Source organism: Schistocerca cancellata, chromosome 3, assembly GCF_023864275.1.
Source record: "Schistocerca cancellata isolate TAMUIC-IGC-003103 chromosome 3, iqSchCanc2.1, whole genome shotgun sequence".
Classification (NCBI taxonomy): domain Eukaryota; kingdom Metazoa; phylum Arthropoda; class Insecta; order Orthoptera; family Acrididae; genus Schistocerca; species Schistocerca cancellata.
In genome coordinates, this window is record NC_064628.1 from 446,295,345 (window position 1) to 446,310,533 (window position 15,189).

The 15,189-nt window shown below is 40.3% G+C and overlaps 1 protein-coding gene across 1 annotated transcript in view; it reads left to right on the forward strand.

The window, feature by feature from the left end:
• The window catches only part of LOC126175203 (PAN2-PAN3 deadenylation complex catalytic subunit PAN2), a 319,055-nt gene that overhangs the window by 34,936 nt on the left and 268,930 nt on the right, over positions 1–15,189 (forward strand). Inside the window, exon 7 of the mRNA XM_049921812.1 lies at positions 13,350–13,654. Coding sequence (XP_049777769.1) covers positions 13,350–13,654 — 305 coding nt within the window. The remainder of the gene's footprint in view (positions 1–13,349; positions 13,655–15,189) is intronic.

The window sequence follows — 15,189 nt, forward strand, 5'->3', positions numbered from 1 at the left end:
GGATGACAGCTGTCAAAATGCAGGTAATTTTGGTGTTTGGTGGGTTTAAAGTCAACAGAGGTGTTGAAGCCATCAGAGAGGAGGTGCTGAACATCCAGAAAGGTGGCATGCTGGGTTGAGGTGAACCATGTGAAGTGGATGGCAGAGAAGGTGTTAAGCTTGTGAAGAATTGAGGATATAGTGTCTTGGCCCTGAGTGCAGATCATGAAGAAATAATCGGTGAACATGAAACAGACCATGGGTCCAGCGTATTTGGAGGTTAGGAAGATCTCCTCTAGGTGGCCTATCAACAGATTGGCATAGGAGGGTGCCATGTGGCTCTGCCTGTGTAAGAATGCCTCTGCCAATTATGAGTCCTTCACTTACAAATTCCACGAGAGTGATCCCATCCCAGAAATCAAACATAACGTCCATCCCTACTGATAGACTTGGACCCTTCCCAGAACAGCTCCCCTGAATCCCTTTCCCTCTTCACTCCAATGACAACCTGCACACCTGTCTTCCACATATTCTCCAGGAATCACAAACCCAACAATCCTAGACACCCCACTGTAGCTGGTTATTTTGCCGACTCTGAAAGAATTTTGGCCATCATTGACAAATACCTTCAACCAGTTGCCTCTGACTCCCACACCAATGATAGCATCCACTTCCTCCACTGACTTTCCACCATCCTCTACCCCTTTAAATTCTGGATCCCCGCTCACGTTCTTCAGACACGAGATCCTCTTAATTTATTCCTCATACACCTTAATAACTTTATCCTAACTCTCTGGTACTTCTTCTTTGAAGGGAAAGTGTAAACGCATCTGTGGCACAGCTGTGGTCACTCATGTGGCATCTTCCTACACCAGCCTGTTTATGGGCTATCAGGAGGAGACCTTCCGAGCCGCCCAAAACACCAAAATCCTTTTGTGGTTTGGATTCATTGATATCTTTATGATCTAGGCTCAGGGCCAAGACATCTTTTCTTTATTCCTCTACAACCTTAACAACTTCTCTTCCATCCACTTAATCTGGTCCTTCTCCACCTCAGTGTGCTACCTTCCATTGGCCATCTCCTTTTGACAGCTCCATCCACACCTGTCCAATTTAAACCCACCAACCACTGACAGTATCGGCATCTTGACAGTTGTCATAGGTTCCGCAACCAAAAGTCTTTACCATAAAGTCCTTACCATGAAGTCTGGCAAGCCGGGGACGGCATATCTGCAGTGACAAGAACTGCCTTGCAGAGTATGCTGAGGGGTCTCGACACAGCCTTCAGACAGGGACTATACCCCCAGACCTAGTCCAGTAACAGATATCCCGTGCCATTTCCCCTCACACCTCCAACCCTCCCACAACCCCTAAGAACCTTTGTAACTCAGTACCACATCGTACTGGAAAAACTGAACTGAATCCTTTGTTAGGGTTTGGATTACTTATCACTATGCCTGAAATGAGGGGCATCCTACCAAAGAACCTTCCTACTCCTCCTAAAGTTGTCCTGTCATCCACCAAACCTCCACAACATCCTAAAACATCTCTCTGCTACTCCACATCACAACCCCTTTCCACAAGGATAATACCCCTGTGCAAAGCTTGCCCAGTCCACCCACTCTATTCCAGTCCTGTCACAGGCTTATCCTATTGTCAGAGGTCAGGCTCTATGAAAGCAGTGATGTGATATCAGCTCTGCTGCAATAATTGCCCAGCTTTTTATATTGGTATGACTACCAACCAGGTGTCCACTGGGATGTAAGGTAATCATAATCATTAGAGAATTGGATGTAGAAGAATGATAGATAGGTGTATAATCATTGTAATGAATCAGAATATAATGTTATAACTACTTGTGAATTTTTTTTAAAAAAGGTAAATTATGCTAGATGGAGGAAGAATAATATTGACTGACACTCTGCTGCCAGTTAAAATACCTTAAACGCGTTCCACCAATTTTATTTCATTGTCTCTGCTACTTACATCAATTATGACCAAAAATTGGAACTGGACTAAATTAAAGGTTCTAGATGATATTCTTGAAGGATGTATGTGGGTGTGATTTTGCATGAGAGTTCAGAGCCTGAAAGGGTAGGGGACCCAGACACTTCTTTTCTTCGATTTTAATTGCTATTGACAGGAGTACTAGCAATTACAGTAACCATGTAATTCTTGATCTATCTTGCAGAAACTAACAACCAATAAGCTTACATGAACAGATTCCAAAATAGGCTATAGTGTAAGAGTTCAGATGTCGATACACTTCTGAAGTATTGAATCTTGTCATTACTTGCTGCCAAATAAGAACTCACAAGTAGTACAGGATTGGCCCATCATTGGAATTTAGCACCTATTGACTTGGCTCATAACAGTTGGTTGGAGGAAGTTGGAGGAGGAGTCACAGGCAAGTATGGTGTGCACAGTCCCACACCAAAGTGTGGAAAGTAGGAACAAACATAATACTTGTTGATTAACAGTAGTTTTGTATGAAATTAAAAAATATTTTAGTGATCAGACTGAATCAGAAAAGCAAAGGCTAACTTCAGTTGAGTTGTATGAATGCAAATGTACTGTGAATGAACTTACACTGTTTGTATATTCCTTTAAGAACCTATTCTATACTAAATACTGTATGTAGTACAGTCTCTTCAGATTCCAAGAGACCTTTCTCAACATTTTGTGCGTTCTCAGTTTTGTGGAGTAGTAAGAGTACAAATGTGATCCCATGTCATTTAGGCACATACTTATGAGCACTGAGCTAGATGGCCCAGTGGTTAGCACACTAAACTCTCATTCGGAATGACGGCAGTTGAAACCAGTGTCCGGCCATCCTGATTTAGGTTTTCTGTGATAACCCTAAACTGCTGCAGGCAAATGCTGGGACGGCCCCTTTGAAAGGGCACGGCCGACTTCCTTTCCCCTCCTTCCCTAATCCAATGGGACCAGTGACCTCTCTTTTTGGTCCCCTCCCCCAAATCAACCAACCAACTTTATTATTGTGATACATGTACCATAGAAGTAATAATGCTATTTTATACAACATTTTCAGTATGATAAACGGAAAATCGTAGGAGGAATATAAATAATCTACTAAGGAGTAAGTGTAACAACTTGTCAAATAGTGGAGGCAGTGAGTTTCTGATATATGCTTGAAACTGAGAATTTTACTAGCTTTTGAGTGAATACGGGAAAGGAGTGTACCGTATTTACTCGAATATAAGCCGCGCTCTAATCTAAGCCGCACCTGAAAAATGAGACTCGAAATTCAAGGGCAGAGAAAAGTTTTAGGCCGCACCTCCAAATCGAAACAAAGTTGGTCCATTGTAATATGAGACGCAATTTAGGTCGAATGAATAACGATACAGCTACAGTAGTTTGGTTCGAGTCATAAGCTTAGCAGTTAAGCTTTACCAGGTAGCCATTGCTATGCGTCGGGCGCTCCGTCCGTATTTATATGGGTGCCCTTCCTTTTTCACGTGCTTCATCAGGTTTGAATCGATGGCTTATTTTTCTTTGATCTGATAAGTGCCTTTCTCTTTGTTATAGGTGTTTACGTCACTATAAGCTGAAACTGCATTACTGTACTGTGTCATGCATTTTGTCGCATTCTGATAATGAGTGTTTATGGCCTGTCACTGCTCGCAGCATGGCTTGCTTTTGTGCGTGCTACCGCCGCTTACAATAAAAAAATGAGAGGAATTGTCTCATTAGTGAAACAATGGCAAGAGACTGCTATTTGTTGTTACTTACACTGCTGCTTTCTTTGATAATGATCAACGAGAACCAAATAATAGACTGTGTATGATGTTCTGAATGAGAGTTTAGCTAAAATTTTTCTCCGTTTGAAAATCTTTGCAGATGCCTCTTTTGTACATTTCATTTTGCATGAAATTAGTCATCTTAGATTTAAAAATCTAGTCAATTGACGTGCTTCATTTCTGACTGTATCACTATTAGGCATAAGAATAATAAGAATATAAACATGACATGATATGTATATTCTTCCGCGTTTGCTCTTGTCTCACTCTAGTTTCGTAGTTTATTAGGCAGACAGGATTTAAATGAGATAGCAGCAAACATGAAAGAATACCGTATTTACTCAAATCTAAGCCGCACTTTTTTTCCGGTTTTTGTAATCCAAAAAACCGCCTGCGGCTTAGAATCGAGTGCAAAGCAAGCGGAAGTTCTGAAAAATGTTGGTGGGTGCCGCCACAACTTACTTCTGCCGTCGAATATATGTAGCGCTACACAGGCATGCTTTGTAGGCACAAAGATAAATACTGGCGCCAAAACCTCTGCGTCAGGAAATAAATTTAAAAAAAAAAGGTGGAAGACTAGCTTTTTTCTCCGCCCCGAGTTTCGACCACTGCATTTTCATACATAATCCAACGAAGTAAATACAAATTCCGTATTGTTCATCTTCGAATGTAGCAGCATTTCAATGTACTACGAAAATCCGACTGGCAAGACTGATTGGGATGTTTGTCAATATGGCCAACTCTACGTTCTGAATTTTTTTCCTATCTGTAAGACGAGTTGGTTGTTAATAGGAACTTTTACAAATTGTGAATCACATGCAGTATTCTCGTCACCATAAGAATAATACGAATATAAACATTTTGCCATGTATTGTTTCATGTTGGCTGCTATCTCAAAGTCCTGTCTGCCAAATAAACGATGAAACTAGAGTGAGACAACAGCAAACGCGGAGGAATATACATATCATGTCATGTTTATGTTCATATTATTCTTATGCTTAATAGTGATACAGTCAGAAATGAAGCATGGCAACCGACTAGATTTTTAAATCTACGATGACTCTAATTTCTGTATAGAATGTAATGTACTAAAGAGGCGCATGCAAAGATTTTCAAACGGAGAAAAATTTTCGCTAAACTCTCGTTTAGAACATCTTCTATCATACGCAGTCTATTATTTGGTTCTTGTTGATCATTATCAAAGAAAGCAGCAATGTAAGTAACAGCAAAAAGCAGTTTCTTGCCATTGTTTCGCTAATGAGACGATTCCTCTCTCTCTCTCTCTCTCTCTCTCTCTCTCTCTCTCTCTCTCTCTCTCTCTCTCTCTTTTTTAATTGTAAGCGGCGGTAGCGTGCACAAAAGCAAGCCATGCCGTGAGCTGCGACATGTCATTAACACTCATTATCAGATTGCGACAAACAATGCACGACACAGTACAGTAATACATTTTCAGCTTAGAGTGACGTAAACACCTATAACAAAGAGAAAGGCACTTATCAGATCAAAGAAAAATAAGCAATCAATTCAAACTGGACAAAGCAAGTGAAAAAGGAAGGCTACCCATACAAATACGGACGGAGCACTTGACGCATAGCAATGGCTACCTGGTAAAGCTCAACTGCTAAGCTTAAGACTCGAGCCAAACTACTGTGGCTGTAACGTCATTCATTCGCCTGAAATTGTCTCATTTTACAATGGACCAACTTTGTTTCGATTTGGAGATGCGGCCTATAACTTCACTCTCCCCTTGAATTTCGAGTCTCAAATTTCAGGTGCAGCTTAGATTCGGGAAAATTTATTTCCTTGATTTCGAGTCTCATTTTTGAGGTGCGGCTTAGATTCGAGTAAATACGGTACATGGCAAAATGTTTATGTTCGTATTATTCTTATGGTGAAGAGAATACTGCATGTGATTCACAATTCATAAAGATTTCTGTTAGCAACCATCTCTTCTCACACGTAGGAAAAGATTCAGAACAAAGAGTTGGCCATATTGACAAACATCCCAAACAGTCCTGTCGGTTGAATTTTTGTAGTACATTGAAATGCTGCTACATACGAAGATGAACAGTATGGAATTTGTATTTATTGGATAATGTATCAAAATGCAGTGGGCGAAACTCGGGGCGGAGAAAAAAGCTAGTTTTCCACCTTTTTTTTTTTTTTTTTCCCTGGTGCAGAGGTTTTGGCGCCAGTATTTATCTTTGTGCCTGCAAAGCATGCCTGTGTAATGCTACATATATTTGCAGCTGAAGTTAGTCCTGGCGGCACCTACCAACATTTTTTCAGAACTTCTGCTTACTTTGCACTCGACTCTAAGCCGCAGGCGGTTTTTTGGATTACAAAAACTGGAAAAAAAGTGCGGCTTAGATTCGAGTAAATACAGTAGCCATGTATGGTAGTGAAACATGGACAATAAATAGCTTAGACAAGAAGAGATTTAAGTGTCGGGAAGTCATTTCTGAAAGTATTTGTATGGAGTGTAGCCATGTATGGAAGTGAAACATGGACGATAAATAGTTTGGACAAGAAGAGAATAGAAGCTTTCGAAATGTGGTGCTACAGAAGAATGCTGAAGATTAGATGGGTAGATCACATAACTAATGAGGAGGTATTGAATGCAATTGGAGAAAAGAGAAATTTGTGGCACAACTTGGCTAGAACAAGGGATCGGTTGGTAGGGCATATTTTGAGGCATCAAGGGATCACCAATTTAGAATTGGAGGGCAGCGTGGAGGGTAAAAATCGCAGAGGGAGACAAAGAGATAAATACAGTAGGTTGCAGTAGGTACTGGGAGATGAAGCAGCTTGCACAGGAGTAGAGTAGCATGGAGAGCTGCATCAAACCAGTCTCTGGACTGAAGAAGAAGAAGAAGAAGAAGAAGGAAGAAGAAGACTGGAAAGGGGAAATAACAGCAGAGGTTGTATAAGACTTGATTATTTCCATAAGAGGCCCTACTTCTTATAGTGTAAATTAAGCCTCTGACGGAAATAGAGCAGGTATATTGGGCTAGTCTTGCACCTGGATCTTCCGTAAGGTTGTGACCCGTGTGACTGGGGGTTGCAAATAGTTGCTTCATAAGGATGGACTATTTTATTGCTGAGATTTGGTTGTTGTTGTTATGGTTGTTGTTGTTGTTGTTGTGGTCTTCAGTCCTGAGACTGGTTTGATGCAGCTCTCCATGCTACCCTATCCTGTGCAAGCTTCTTCATCTCCCAGTACTTACTGCAACCTACATCCTTCTGAATCAGCTTAGTGTATTCATCTCTTGGTCTCCCTCTACGATTTTTACCCTCCATGCTGCCCTCCAATGCTAAATTTGTGATCCCTTGATGCCTCGGAACATGTCCTACCAACCGATACCTTCTTCTATTCAAGTTGTGCCACAAACTCCTCTTCTCCCCAATTGTATTCAATACCTCCTCAGTAGTTACGTGATCTACCCATCTAATCTTCAGCATTCTTCTGTAGATTTGGTAGACAGCACAATACCACTTGTGGGAGGGGTGGGAAGGATTCTTTGCAAGATGTTACTCATTTCTGGGCATAATCAGTGAAAGCCCTGGCAAAGAAGGGTGTAGTTCAGTTCTTCAAGCCTGGGGTGATATTAGGGGTGTGGGGAGGGGGGGGGGGGGGTGGCAACATCTTTGCATCTGGTTTGTGTGGGTGGTTGGAGGATTAAGGGTGTGTGAGGATATGACATAGAAATTTATTTAGTCTGCAGACTAATAATGCTAGTCTGTGAAGGCTTTAGTAAGACTTACAGTATACTTGGCAAGGGGCTGCTCATTGCTGCAGATGCACAGCCTACATGTGCTCAGATTCTTTGGCTTGGAAAAGGTGGCAGTTATCAAAATTGAAATGCGGATAGTGGTTAGTGAGCTTGATATTGACAGAGGTTTGGAGGGGGTCATTAAAAAGATGGAATCGGTGTTCAGGAAGGTAACATTCTGCAGAGAAGGCCAAGTGAAGTGAAGGGGAGAATTATCTGTATTGTGTCTTGACCCTGTATTCACATCTTAAAGGTGCTGTCTACAAACCTGAAGAGACGAGCAGTTGTGGGATTTTGGATTACTAGATGGAAGCAGTAATATTGTATTTCCAGATAATGTGGAAATGAAAAGCAAGTGGATATATCAACATTTAAAAAATGTGTACAAAATTCAATTTTGTTATGAAAATAAGTTAAGCTTTGGGTTGCTGATAGCAACTTGTGTACTGTTAATATTCAACAAGCTATATGACCCCATGAATTCAGTGTGGACACTGTTTATTAAAGCATGGAATATAGCTGGAAAACCAGCACATTATTCAACCAACATCAGTGTAAGAAAATAGTCATTCTTGCTCAATGGCTATGGAAAGAATTAAAAAGACATGAAGTCTTTGGCTTGAGAACTGCAATGGCTGGCATGTGCCCCCTTTTGAAACTAAATTTGGCTGTTTGATCTTGTCTTTAGTGAGACCTGCAGTCAATTACTTTTTTCCATTTTAGATTCGTTTGATCTTGCCAAGCACCATTTTGGTAACTACAATAAAAAATTTTCGCAGGAGGAAGCATCTTCATACCAACTTGGAGTGGAAGCAGGTTATGGATTCTTCTGTAAACATGAAATTCTCAGGAAATGACATTTTACCGGGAAAAATCAAGAAAATCTCGGGGAATGTCAAGAATTTTGTAAAATCTCAGGGAATTCTGTGGTTTGTTTTTTTTTAAACTTAGCATTGAAGATTAATTTTAATAGACATTTATAAATTAAATTTCAAAATGTGTTAATTATATGAATATTGTTCCATATAAATTATCAATGTTTAACAACCCTTGGTACACAACTGCTTATGGTTAAATTTTCAGTAATTATTTTGCTGAAGAACTAAATAATAGGATCGTATATTATAGTAGGAGTAAATTGTGTAAGAAATCTATTTCCTCTTAATTAATAATGATAGAAACCATCCACTTCCCATTGTTGAGCTGAGTGAAAGTACAGATGTCATGCTTATACCAATTAACATCACTACTACAGCTCATGGGCCAGGACTCGAGCCCCTGAACTTTTTCAAAGCTTAGAGGCTAATGTCACTCAGATAAATTTGCAGACAGTACATTCTTGTTGTAGTTTAAAGGTAGGGGTAGATGTAGTTAATTCTATGAATGGTGTGTGGAGAAAACTGTTGCCTGATGTTGAATCAGTTCCATACAGTGATTTAGATATTGACATTACTGGTGCAACTGAAAACACAGTGGGTGTGGTACAAGTGGTAGTAATCAAGGTTGATAAATATAATATGAGATTCTAAAGCGTCATTTTGTGGAGCTGTGCAATGACTTAATAAAGAAACTGAAGTCAAATAAATTAAAAACTTCCAATAAATCTAACAACATAAAATATGGCAGTGTGTCTGAATGGTGGTTGCTGCAGTGGCAGTTTCTGGAGAGTGTGCTAAAATGAAGGAATGAAGTGTAACATGTTAAAAGACCTAGATAATCTGATGATGAAAAGTAAATGGTCAGTGATGAATGTTGAGATTCTAAAGAGGATGACACTTTGATCGAAACTAGAGCAACCTATTCAACATCGAAACTAGAGCAACCTATTCAACTGTAAACATTCTGTGTTTCCTGAAAACCATTGCAGAAACAGTATTGAACACAGAATTACTGGAATTTTTGGATGTAGGTGAGCCAGACCCTGTTGTAGTTGGGAAATTTGGCTGTAGACAGACTTTGAAGTCACTGTATTGCACATGTTGCAATGCTGAAATCCGGCTAAAGCTGGAGACAAGTTCAGCCGAAATTTTTGCGAAGTAGGTAACGGAGTTCAGAAAGGATAGGCTAAACACCATTGGCAGTGGCGTGTTTGTTGTTGTTGGAAGTAGTATCTCTTGTAGGAAAATTGAAGTAAATAGTTCTTCTGGCTTACTATGAGTAGAGGTCATTCTTGACAACTAGAATAAAATAATGGGATCCTTTTACCAACCTCCCAACTCAGGTCATAAAACTTCCGAAAGGTTCAAAGAAAACTTGAGTATCATTTCAAACACATAACCAAGTCACATAATTATAGTTGGTGGTGACTTCAGTCTGCCCTCGATCTGTTGGTGGAAAATACATGTTTAAATCTGGAGGTAGGCATCAAAGATCATCTGAAATTGTGCTAAATACATTCTCTGAAAATTTTGAGCAGTTAGTTCATGAGCCCACCCAAATAATAAAAGATTGTGAAAATACACTTGACCTCTTAGCAGCAAATAATCCTGAGCTGATTATGAACATCAAAATGGATACAGGGATTGGTGAGCACAGGGTTGTCATAGTGAGACTGAGTTGCATAATTTCCAAATCCTCCAAAAATTTTACACATTCAAAATCTGATAAAAGTTCACTTGACACCTTCCTCGGAGATAATGTAATTTATACAGACGAGATGCGGTGTGTATTCAAAGAAAATTGACAGCTATTAAAAGATTTAAACAAAAAATTTAAAAAAATCATGGAGCTGATCCTTCTTGGTACACAGAACAGGTTAGAACCCTGTTGCAGGAACAATTTTAAAAAGCATGCCAAATTTAAACAATCGCATAATATCCTAAGACAGGCGATCTTTCACAGAAGTTTAGTGCAGACTTCAGTGCAAGATGCTTATAATAGTTTCCACAACAAAACTTTGTCTTGAAACCTGGCAAAAAATAGAGATTCTGGTTGTAAGTATGCTAGTGACAAGACACAGTCCTTCTCTGTTCAGCTGGCAGCATGAGTAACTTAGAAATAGATAAGTCTCGTGGTCCACTAATCGACTGACAAAAGATCCATACCCAACGAGTGGAAAGTTGCACAGGTCACTCCAACATTCAAAAAAGGCAGTAGGAATCCACAAAATTACAGGCCCATATCATTAACGTCATTGTGCAGCACAGTTTTTTAAAATATATAATGTTCAAACACTGTGAATTACCTCGAATAGAATGGTCTATTGACATACAGTCAGCACGAGTTGGAAAACATCATTCTTCTTAAACACAACTACCTCTTTACTCGCACGAAGTGTTGAGTGCTATTGACAGAGGATTTCAAATTGATTCACATTTCTAGATTTTGAGAAGGCTTTTGACACCGTGCCTGACAAGTGGCTTGTAGTGAAATTCTTACTTAGGAAATCGGGAATCCAGTCACATATGAGTCAATATTCCATGTCAGAGGGGTCACTGTTTCATAGTAACAGGCAGAAAATCACCATGTAAAACAGAAGTTGTTTCTGGCTTTCCCCAAGGTAGTGTTACAGGCCCTTCGCTGTTTCTTATCTATGTAAACAATTTAGGAGAAAATCTGAACAGCCGTCTTATGTTGTTTGCAGATAGTGCTGTTGTTCATTGTCTAGTAAAATCGTCAGAAGATCAAAACAGATTGCAGAACGGTTTATAGAAGATACCTCTATGGTGTGAAAATTGGCAGTTGACACTAAAACATCCACATGATGGCTAAAAGGAATCCGTTAAACTGGTTCTGCCATAAATGAATCAAATCTAAAACCCGTAAATACAACTAAATACCTAGGAACTACAATTACGAACAATTTAAATTGGAAAGAACCCATACAAAATGTTGGGGGAAGGCGTACCAAAGACAGATTTATTGGCAGAGCATTTAGAAGATGCAACAGATATGCATAGTGTGGGCATTCTCTTCAGTATGTCTATTCTTTTTTTTAGTACTGCTGTTTGGTGTGAGGTCCTTACCAGATAAGATAACAGAGTACTTTGAGAAAGTTCAAAGAAGAGTAGCATGTTTTGTACTATCGAGAAATAAGGGAGAGAATGTCATGGACATGATACAGGATTTGGGGTCGACAGCATTAAAACAGAGGCGTTTTTCGTTGCGACAGGATCTTTTCATGTAATTTCAGTCACCAGCTTTCTGTGCTCACTGTGAAAATGTTTTGTTGATAGCAATCTACATAAGGAGAAACAATCATGTTATTAAAATAAGGGGAATTGGAGCTCGCACGGAAAGATAAAAGTGCTTGTTTTTTCTGTGCACTGTTTGGGGAGTGGAATGAGAGAATTATTGTGAAGGTGGTTCAATGAACCCTCTGCCAGGCACTTAAGCATGATTTGCAGAATATCCATGTAGATGTAAAATAAAGCATTTTTGTTTTCAGGTGTGTAGTTTTCATAAAAATGAGCATTTCTCATATTTTGGCCCATGCAGTGCAGGGCTATTACAAATGATTACAATGATTTCATAAATTCACTGTAGCTCCATTCATTGACATATGGTCACGACACACTACAGATATGTAGAAAAACTCATAAAGTTTTGTTCGGCTGAAGCCGCACTTCAGATTTCTGCCGCGAGAACGCTCAAGAGCGCATTGAGACAAAATGGCGACAGGAGCTGAGAAAGCGTATGTCGTGCTTTAAATGCACTCACATCAGTCAATCATAACAGTGCAACGACACTTCAGGACGAAGTTCAACAAAGATCCACCAACTGCTAACTCCATTCGGCGATGGTATGCGCAGTTTAAAGTTTCTGGATGCCTCTGTAAGGGGAAATAAACAGGTCAGCAAGCAGGGAGCTAAACGTACCACAGCCGACGGTTTGGAAAATCTTACGGAAAAGGCTTAAGCAGAAGCCTTACCGTTTACAATTGCTACAAGCCCTGACACCCAATGACAAAGTCAAACGCTTTGAATTTTCAGCGCGGTTGCAACAGCTCATGGAAGAGGATGCGTTCAGTGCGAAACTTGTTTTCAGTGATGAAGCAACATTTTTTCTTAATGGTGAAGTGAACAGACACAATGTGCGAATCTGGGCGGTAGAGAATCCTCACGCATTCGTGCAGCAAATTTGCAATTCACCAAAAGTTAACGTGTTTTGTGCAATCTCACAGTTCAAAGTTTACGGCCCCTTTTTCTTCTGCAAAAAAAAAAAAAAAAAACGCTACAGGACACGTGTATCTGGACATGCTGGAAAATTGGCTCATGCCACAACTGGAGACCGACAGCGCCGACTTCATCTTTAGGATGGTGCTCCACCGCACTTCCATCATGATGTTCGGCATTTCTTAAACAGGAGATTGGAAAACTGATGGATCGGTCGGGGTGGAGATCATGATCAACAATTCATGTCATGGCCTCCACGCTCTCCCGACTTAACCCCATATGATTTCTTTCTGTGGGATTATGTGAAAGATTCAGTGTTTAAACCTCCTCTACCAAGAAACGTGCCAGAACTGCGAGCTCGCATCAACGATGCTTTCGAACTCATTGATGGGGACAGGCTGCGCTGAGTGTGGGAGGAACTTGATTATCGGCTTGATGTCTGCCGAATCGCTAAAGGGGCACATACCGAACATTTGTGAATGCCTAAAAAAACTTTTGAGTTTTTGTATGTGTGTGCAAAGCATTGTGAAAAATCTCAAATAATAAAGTTATTGTAGATCTGTGAAATCGCTTCAATCATTTGTAATAACCCTGTATTTATCAACCATCACTTCTTTGTTAGTGGGATCTCGTTTCTTCCTTTTCCATTACCTGCATCATAATTTAAATATCACTAATATTTAAGGGTTTTTATATTATTAACAATAATTTTTTCATTGCAGGTTGACACGGCAGGCTCAATGTGCCTGGCGTTTGATGTATCTTCATCCTGCCAGTGTGTTGCATTGGGGGATGCAGGTGGATCCATCCATTTATTAGTCTCTGGTCCTGTGAGTGCTACTTCCACTGCTCCAGTTTTCAACACCTTCTCCCGTGAGACTGAGTTTGCTGATCCTGTCGACCCTCTCCCACCAATCGGCTTTACAGATGATGCTCCACCATTGTCAACTGTTCCTTTACCATATACACAACCAGGCACAAGTCTTCTCTCTGATTGGCCACCACAGTTCTTGCAAAAAGTGTACAGGTGAGGCATCCTTGAGAGTACAACTTAAATTAAATGTACACAAAATGATACTGTTGTTGCCTTACAATAATGTGTCTAAAAATCATCTGTGTATAGCAAAGAGAATCCTGATAGGTTGAGCAAGAGGTTTATACAGATAGCAAAAGTGAGTAGGGTGTGCACTATAAATTACTATAATTTAAATACATTATTTGCTCTGATAGTTAGCAAGTAATAGTTTCTTGCCTCATTTTGGGCATTGTGCATCATTGTAATGAAGAATATGAATGAAAGTGATCCATATAAAAAGAAAGTAAAGTGAAACACTGTATATTGGCATAACTAACAAACGGATGTCCACCAGGATGAGTGGCCACAGCCAAAGAGTGACTAAGAGCAAGGTAGACCAACTGTGGCACATCATGCATCTGCACGTAACACACTTGATTTCAGTGGCTGCTTCGAAACCCAGCCATGCATCTGCATGTAACACACTTGATTTCAGTGGCTGCTTCGAAACCCAGGCCACCTGGTCCTTGCCTCCACCACCAGCTGTTCTAAACTGCATACGTGGGAGTTACCCTTACAAAACATTCCAAGCCTACAAAATTATTCTGGCCTCAACTCGGGAAACTACCATCCCCACAACCTCCACCCAACAGTTTCCACCCCCCTCTGTCCTATTACATTCTCCCAATTCATGCTCCCTCATCCTTATTGTGCACTGCTGTCTACCACCAGAGCTGCAAAGCAAATATAAGGCTTATAACAGTTACTAGCAGAAAATAACTCTGCTGCTTGCACAAAGCCAAGTAAAAATGTATATAATGTCTTCCCTTAAAATAACAGAAGCCTCAGTTATAAAAAGAATGTACTTGTCATATCCATAGGATAACATAAGACTGATGCAGTGTCAATAGATTTATTGTATGCGTAAGAATTTGACTGTGATACCACTGATATTATGAGATGGAAAGTTGCTACTCACCATATAGCGGAGATGCTGAGTCGCAGATAGGCACATCAAAAAGACTTTCACACCTAAAGCTTTTGGCTGTTGGCCTTTGTCAACAATACACACGCGCGCACACATGCACGCACTCACGCAAACGCAACTCTCACACAAGACTGCAGTCTCAGGCAACTGAAACCACACTGCAAGCAGCAGCACCAGTGCATGATGGGAGTGGCTACTGGGTGGGGGTGAGGAGGAGGCTGGGGCATGGAGGGGGAGGGATAGTATGTTATGGTGGGGATGGCAGACAGTGAAGTGCTGCAGGTTAGGCAGAGGGCAGGGGAGAGGTGGGGAGGGTATCCGCTAGATACTATGTGAGTTCCTTGTACCTGGAAGTGTAGGAAACAAAAACCAAAACGGCATTATAAGTAGTAGTACAATGCCAGAAAAGGAACTAAATTACAACATGTAGAAAATCATCCACAGAACCTGCCACTAAACTTTCCTTGCAGAGAATAAAGGCGAAACATGTATGGCATGAAAATTGTTTCATTCCGTTGTAGTCAGATGGTCAACAAGTAAAAATTAACAATATACTGTA